Source organism: Rhinopithecus bieti, unplaced genomic scaffold (assembly GCF_001698545.2).
Source record: "Rhinopithecus bieti isolate Rb0 unplaced genomic scaffold, ASM169854v2 scaffold_8226, whole genome shotgun sequence".
Taxonomy (NCBI): Eukaryota; Metazoa; Chordata; class Mammalia; order Primates; family Cercopithecidae; genus Rhinopithecus; species Rhinopithecus bieti.
Genome location: NW_016805992.1, coordinates 1,373,944 through 1,382,015, shown reverse-complemented (window position 1 = coordinate 1,382,015; position 8,072 = coordinate 1,373,944). Strand labels below are relative to the sequence as shown.

At 46.3% G+C, this 8,072-nt stretch overlaps 1 protein-coding gene across 1 annotated transcript in view; it reads right to left on the bottom strand.

The window, feature by feature from the left end:
- The window catches only part of ABAT (4-aminobutyrate aminotransferase), a 111,867-nt gene that overhangs the window by 42,232 nt on the left and 61,563 nt on the right, over positions 1 to 8,072 (bottom strand). Inside the window, exon 2 of the mRNA XM_017874408.1 lies at positions 7,818 to 7,928. Coding sequence (XP_017729897.1) covers positions 7,818 to 7,887 — 70 coding nt within the window. The 5' untranslated portion in view covers positions 7,888 to 7,928. The remainder of the gene's footprint in view (positions 1 to 7,817; positions 7,929 to 8,072) is intronic.

Sequence of the window (8,072 nt, the reverse complement as noted above, 5' to 3'; positions counted from 1 at the left end):
AGTAGCTGGGACTACAGGTGCCCACCACCTTGCCCGGCTAGGTTTTGGAATTTTTTAGTAGAGACGGGGTTTCACTGTGTTAGCTAGGATGGTGTCGATCTCCTGACCTCGTGATCTGCCCGTCTCGGCCTCCCAAAGTGCTGGGATCACAGGCTTGAGCCACTGCGCCCGGCTCCTTTTTTTTTTTTTTTTTTTAAAGAAATGAGGTTGCGCTATGTTGCCCAGCCTGGCTTTGAACTCCTGGGCTCAAGCAATCCTCCTGCCTGAGCCTCCCACGTAGCTAGGACTATAGGCACACAACACTGTGCCTGGCTACTTTTTTTTTTTTTTTGAGACAGGGTTTCACTCTGTCGCCCAGGCTGGAATGCAGTGGTACAATCTTGGCTCACTGCAACCTCTGCATCCCGGTTTCAAGCAATCCTCTCACCTTAGACCCCCGAGTAGCTGGGATCACAGGCATGCGACATCATGCCTGGCTAATTTTTTGCATTTTTGGCAGAGAAGGGGTTTTGCCATGTTTCCCAGACTGGTCTCGAACTCCCGAGCTCAGGCGATCCACCCGCCTTGGCCCCTCAAAGTGCTGGGATTACAGGTGTGAGCCACCGTGCCCAGTCTTAATTTTTACACTATTTATCTTTTCCTTGGCCAGAACTCAGGATTACAGGACAGCATTGATTCCAACTAGATCTTCAGGGATGCATATTTTGATAAAAATAGCTCTTCACCGGTGCAGATCTTGCTTTGTTTCCAGCAAAGGAGGAAAATGAAAAATTAGAAATTAGCAAGCTGTTCTTAAATGAGGACACACAAGTCCTCCTTTCTTTTCTCCAGAAAGTGTCTTGACATTGCATTGTAGCAATCAGATTTCTTGGGAACTGGAGTGTGGAAACACTGGGAATGGGAGCAGTTCACAGGGGGAGCTGCAGCTGAATGGATCCAGAGAGAAATGACTGGAGAGCGTGGGATCAAATGGAGCTGCAATAATGAGGATGTCAAGGCCATGGGGAAACAGGAGCTGGGAGAGGTGGTGAAGAAAGGGTGAGAAATGGCCAACTGGGAGCTATGGGGCACAAGCCAGGAATGCTGAGGACAGGTGCAAGGCAGATGGGTCTGTTCCAAGAACTGTATCATTTCCTATCATGTTTTCCATAAGTTTGTTTGCAACTGTGCTATCAGAAAAGGGGGGAATGGGGAAATTAACACATATTCAGTCTTTACTAAAATGCTAGGTTGGCCCTATTTAGGCAAACTCCCATCTATTTTAAGTAATCCACAAGTAAATACAACAATATAGATGGGTATTGTTGTTCACAGTTTACAGATGAGGATCAGAGATGTTAAGTGACTTTCCTGATGTCACACAGCTAGTGAGTTGCAGAGTCAGTATTGGAACCCAGGTTCTTGCAATCCCAATACTTCTGCGTTTCCTTCTATATCTCAATGTTGGCATTTTTAAAAGAGGAAAACAACGAAATACTACTACATTGAATATTCTCTTAATGATGACATATAACACCACACACCACAAGAAAACAGAACAAAAATTGAAGGGACAAGTAAACCTTTTCTTGGATCTCATCGATGAAGACACAAAAGCAGATTCAAGTGTGTATTGAGCACTTAGGGTGAACAAACCAGGAATCATCCGGAGCAATTGACATGGCTTATCTCATTTAATTATCACAAACTCCTATGAGGAGTTTGTGCTATTATTCTTACATTACAGAAGAAGACACTGAGGCTCAGAGAGGTTAATTAATTTGCCCAAGATCACACAGCTAGCAAGTGGTTAGCAGGAAATTTGCCCATCTGACCTCTTTCCTAGACGCTATGAATAGAACTGAGGCTATCTTTGATTTCATCTAGTGCTAGCCTTTGAATGAAACATTTACAGCAAAACAACACACTTCTCCCAAAGGCAAATTTTGATCATGATCACAAAGATGCAAAAAATCAGTTTGAATTAATACTGAATGATCAAGCATTTTCATTCATGAATAAAATAATACATCCAGAAGGCAAGAGTGTGTTATTGACACACACGACTAGACACAGTGGGTGAACGGTCCGTCCAGCCCGGCCCTCTGGGGCTCACAGCCCTCAATGGCCATGCCAAGCCAGAGTCCATTTTTAGCTCCAAACTATAAAGCAGGCAGCAAACATTTCTAATGTTCTCTTGATCTTTAGACTGAGAGTGATAAACGAATGTCATGTTCCCAAACGGCCAAGGTTCTGTACGTGAGCCTGGCCAGAATGAAGGTCAAGTCCTACTGGAGTTATTTGCTCTGCTTTTCTGTTAAAAATTTTTTTATCTGCTCCTGCAACTATCCACCCAACTTATTTTGTGATAAAATGCTTATTGAGGAAGATACCAAGAAGCAACATGGAAAAAAGAAAACACATTTAATTTTCTACCCAGCGATAACAATTTTGATGTGGTCTCCCACTCTCTGTATCCTATTTACCAACATAAGATTATTAGTTTTGGCTGGGCGCGATGGCTCACGCCTGTAATCCCAGCACTTTGGGAGGCTGAAGTGGGCGGATCATGAGGTCAGGAGATCAAGACCATCCTGGCTAACACAGTGAAACCCCTCTCTACTAAAAATACAAAAAAATTAGCCGGGTGTGGTGGAGGGCCCCCGTAGTCCCAGCTACTCGGGAGGCTGAGGCAGGAGAATCGCTTGAACCCGGGAGGCGGAGCTTGCAGTGAGCCGAGATCGTGCCACTGCACTCCAGCCTGGGCGACAGAGTGAGGCTCTGCCTCAAAAAAAAAAAAAAAAAAAAGATTATTTGTTTTGAGGAGGCATAAAATGGTGGCCATTGGGAACACCATCTCAGATTGTTAACTATCATCACGTTTAATGGTCTCACAGTGACCTGATGGGTGGAGATACCATGGAGAAGCAGGAAAACACTGTGGGTATGGTTGCAGGCTGAGCCTTCCATTTTTGGCACCCTCTCTTGCTTTGAGGGAGCAACTGCCGCATTGTAAGCAGCTCTGTGAAGAGGTCCACATATCAAGGAACTGAGAGAGTGGCTTCTGGCTGACAGCCTCCAAGGAACTGAATCCAGCCACAACCCCGTAAGTGGGACTACCAGTGGATCCTCCAACTGCCACGTTCAGCCATCAGATGAGACCACAGCCCCAGCTGACAGCTTCACTAGACCCTCATCACAGACCTTGAGCCAGAGGATCTGGCTAAGTCACCCCTGGATTCCCAAACCACAGAAATTGTGAGATAATAAACATAGGATCCCAAGCTGCTAAATTTGGGGGTATGTGTTATGTGGCAGCAGACAACTAATACAGTGGCTTGGGTCCTGGAGCCAACTGGGCTTAGCTCAAAAGCCTGGCTCAGCTGCTAATCAGTTCTGTGACTCTGGCAACTTAATTTCCCTGACTTGCAGTTTTCTTTACCTTAAGGAGTGGTGGTGAAGGCTAAATGGATTAAAAGTAAGCTGTAATTCCTATCATTTTTTAACCCTTCCCCTGGTTGCTACTTGCCTAATAGCAGTGTAGGAGAGTACACGTATTCCTGTATCTTTGCCAACACTGTGTTTTAGTATTCTTAAAAAACCATATTCTGGCTTACTAGATATCCCAAATCAATAAGTCAAAAGAAAAGACAAAATCTCACCGTATGGTTTTCTAAATCATAAATGTGCCAAAAAGGATTCAGCTCCAGCCAAGTAAATGCAGAAGAGGTAAAGGTAAGGAACTCTGTGATTTAGCCATTTCTATTTTTTTTTTTTTTTTTTGGCATTGTGCCTGTATTTCCATGCTTGTAAAATGGGAGTTAGGACACTTCCCACCTTACTGTAAACACAAATAAAGTGCTTTCACATGAACCATTTCTTTTTCTTTGAGATGGAGTCTTGCTCTGTCGCCCAGGCTGGAGTGCAGTGGTATAATCTCGGCTCACTACAACCTCCGCCTCCTGGGTTCTAAGCAATTCTCCTGCCTCAGCCTCCCAAGTAGCTGGGATTGCAGGTGTGCACCATCATGCCCAGCTAATTTTTGTATTTTTAGTAGAGATGGGGTTTCATCTTCATGTTGGCCAGGCTGGTCCTGACCTCCTGAGCTCAGGTGATCCACCCGCCTCGGCCTCCCAAAGTGTTGGTACTATAGGCATGAGCCACTGTGCCTGGCTCATATGAACCATTTCTTCTAATGCAAGAAATTTGTGAAATAGGAAGGATACGATTATTAGACCCATTTTCCTGATGAGTAAACCGAGTCTTGGATAAGGTCTATCAGTTGGCTCACTTGGTTAATGTGTGGTGAAGCCAGTAACTCAATCATATGAATCTTGATCTAGTACTCTTCCCATGGTGTCTCCTTAGGAAGGCTCAGATGTCCTTGAGAATGACCTTTAAAGATGGTGCCACATGTGCCACCAGGCTAGAGCTCCAAAGAGCCACATCTCTTTCTTCACTGCCACATCCTCAGTACCCAGGACAGCACTTGGCATGCAGTAGGTGCTCAATAGCCTTAGTTATGGAATGAATGGATCATCTGTGCCAGACTCTCTTTCTGACTTGGAGCCCTCCATAACTACATCTTTCTGATTTATTTTAGCATAATTATGGGTAAACATTAATATGCTTATCTTATAAATAAATAAATAAATAAAGCAAAACCTCAGCCGGGTGCAGTGGCTCATGCCTGTAATCCCAAGACTTTGGGAGGCCAAGATGGGTGGATCACTTGAGGTCAGGAGTTGGAGACCAGCCTGGCCAACATGGTGAAACCTCATCTCTACAAAAAATATAAAAACTAGCTGGGAGTGGTGGCAGGTGCCTGTAATCCCAGTTACTTGGGAAGCTGAGGCAGGAGAATCACTTGAATCCGGGAGGTGGAGGCTGCAGTGAGTCGAGATTGCACCACGGCACCACTCCAGCCTGGGTGACAGAGCGAGACTCCGTTTCAAAATCACACACACACACACACACACACACACACACAAAAAAAAAAAAAAAAGAAGAAGAAGAAAAGGAAAACGGAAAAGCAAAATTTCAAAAGCCACTGATAACTTCTCGAAACTATCAAGGTCAAGAAGAATAAGGAAAAGACTGAGAAACCATCACAGACCAGAGGAGGCCATGGAAGATGAGACAAATCAATGCAATATGTGTACCTGGATTGGATCCTGGAGCAAAAAAAGACCTTAAAGGAAAAATGAGTGAAAGCCAAATAAGTCTGGAGTTTGGTTAATGGTAACATACCAAGGTCAGTTTCTTAGTGTCCTTAAAAATTTATTTATCTATTATTATTATTTTAAGACAAGGCCACCCAGGCTGGAGTGCTACGGCATGATCATGGCCCACTGGAACCTCAATCTCCCAGGTTCAAGCAATCATCCTGCTTCAACCTCCCCAGTAGCTGAGACTACAGGCACATGTCACCATGTCCAGCTAAGTTTTGTATTTTTCATAGAGACAGGGTCTCCCTATGTTGCCCAGGCTGGTCTCAAACCCCTGGGCTCAAGCAATCTTCCTGCCTCAGTCTCCCAAAGTGCTGGGGTTATAGGTGTGAGCCACTGTGCCCAGCTAGTCAGCTAGTTTCTTTCTTTCCCTCCCTTCCTCCCCTCATCCCCTCCTATTCTCCTTCCCTCCTTATCTCTCTCTCTCTTTCTTACTCTCTTTCTCTCTCTCTCTCTCTGTCTCTCTCTCTCTCTCTCTGTTTTCTTGCTCTGTCACCCAGGCTGAAGTACAGTGGCTTAATCTCAGCTTACTGCAACCTCCACCTTCTGGGTTCAAGTGCTTCTTCTGCCTCAGCCTCCCAAGTAGCTGGGATTACAGGCACCCACCACCACACCCGGCTAATTTTTTTTTGTATTTTTAGTAGAGACGAGGTTTCACCACGTGGGCCAGGCTGGTCTCGAACTCCTGACCTCAGGTGATCCTCCTGCCTCAGCCTCCGAAAGTGCTGGGATTACAGGCATGAACCACTGCGCTTGGCCAGCTAGTTTCTTAGTGTTGACAACTGCATCTTGGTGATATAAAATGTTAACAAGGGAAGAAACTGGTGAGGGCCATATGGGGTCTCCCTGTAATATCTTTGTAACTTCTCTATAAATCTAAAATTATTAAAAAATAAGATGTTTATTTATTTATTTATTTATTATTTTTTTGAGACAGAGCCTCGATGTTGCCCAGGCTGGAGTACAGTGGCACGATCCAGCTCACTGCCATCTCCACCTCCTGGATTCAAGCAATTCCCCTGCCTCAGCCTCTCGAGTAGTTGGGATTACAGGTGTCCACCACCACGCCTGGCTAATTTTTGTATTTTTGGTAGAGACGGGGTTTCACCATGTTGGCCAGGCTGGTCTCGAACTCCTGACCTCAGGTGATCTGCCCACCTCACCTCCCAAAGTGCTGGGATTACAGTTGTGAGCCACTGTGCCCGGCCAAGATGTTTATTTTAAAATAAAGCCTGCTAATACTCCCTGGGGAGGGGCGAACACGTCTACTGTTTATTCCACCCAGGACATACATACCAGCATTCAACATACAGACCAAGGACATGGCTAGCAGTTTGTCTTCAGAAGGCAGTAAGGCCTGACAACAAGGGACACTGTGATGAGAAGCACAGGGGCTCTGAGAGAGCTGGGCACAGACTGGAGGCTCACTGATCTTTCTGAACCTATCTCATGGGCAGGCACAGGCCAGGCAGTTTATATCTCTGCAGGAGGCCAATCTCGGGGCATCCGAAGGGAGGCTCCTGCTGGCGGCTCTGTCTCCAGAGCCACATCCAGAGCCTCCAGAGCAGGAGGCACATGGAGGAGTACTTAGCATCGGAGCTGGACAGAGTTGCATGCAAGTGGCTGTGTGACCTTGGGCAACTGGCTTTGCTTCTCTGAGCCTCAGTTCTCTTACCTATAAAATGGGATTCACTAGGGTCTGCCTTGTGGGACTATTGGGAGGGAGGTCTCGAAGAGGTCAAGTAGAAGGAAGAAGGAGCCTGTGCAGGTGGCCATGGGTGTGGGGTGGAGTGGGGGTGAGACATTCCTAAGATGGTGCCTCCCGTCCAGTGATCCAGTGACTTTGAAACACAGTTGGCCTTTAGGTCAATTTCGGAGTTGTTTATGGCTTTCTTTGTTCCTTAGCATCAACCCCAGATGTGTGATTTCCCCAGCGGTCCCTGCAGAGATGGCCTAGGACCGTCTGGCTGTGGAGGCCATCGCCTACCTGCAGGCAGAATGGCTCCAGGGTGGATCCAATCCCCTCCCACTAAGGCATGTGGGACAGGATCATATGACAGAGATGGGACAGGGAAAGGAGGTGGTGATGGTGATAGTTTTAGGGATAGTGGGTGATATGGTTTGGCTGTGTCCTCGTTCAAATCTCATCTTGAATTGTAGCTCCCATAATTCCCACGTGTTGTGGGAGGGACCCGGTGGGAGGTAATTGAATCATGGGATTGGGTCTTTCCCATGCTGTTCTCATGAGAGTCAATTGAGTAAGTCTCACACGATCTGATGGTTTTATAAAGGGCAGTTCCCCTGCACACGCTCTCTTGCCTGTCTCCATGTAAGACGTGCCTTTATTCCTCCTTCACCTTCCATCATGATTGTGAGGCCTCCCCAGCCATGTGAAACTGTGAGACCATTAAACCTCTTTTTCTTTATAAAATACCCAGTCTCAGGTATGTCTTTATTGGCAGCATGAGAACAGACTAATACAGTGGGACAGTCCCAGAAACACTCACTGGCTGGTCCCTTTATCCCCAAGGGCTCTTCCAGCCCAGGAATCCCTAGTCTGGATGGTGTCTTCCATTAGAACTAGTTCTTGTCAAGACCCCTGGGGCTTACCGGGTACCAGCAGGCGGTAGCTGTGCTGGAAGCTGCAGGCCAGGTGCCGGGCGAGCAACATGGAGGCCATGACCCCTTAAGGGACAGGGATGCCCTTTGCGTGCTGCCACCCTGAAAGAAACCAGAAATGCAGACTTAGTTCCATGAAGACCACTCCCCTCTCAGTCAAAGATCCCATCCCCACCATTTCCCACCTAGTGGAGAAGGTTCTTCTGACATTGTGAAATGCTTGGTTTTTTTTTTTTTTTTTTTTTT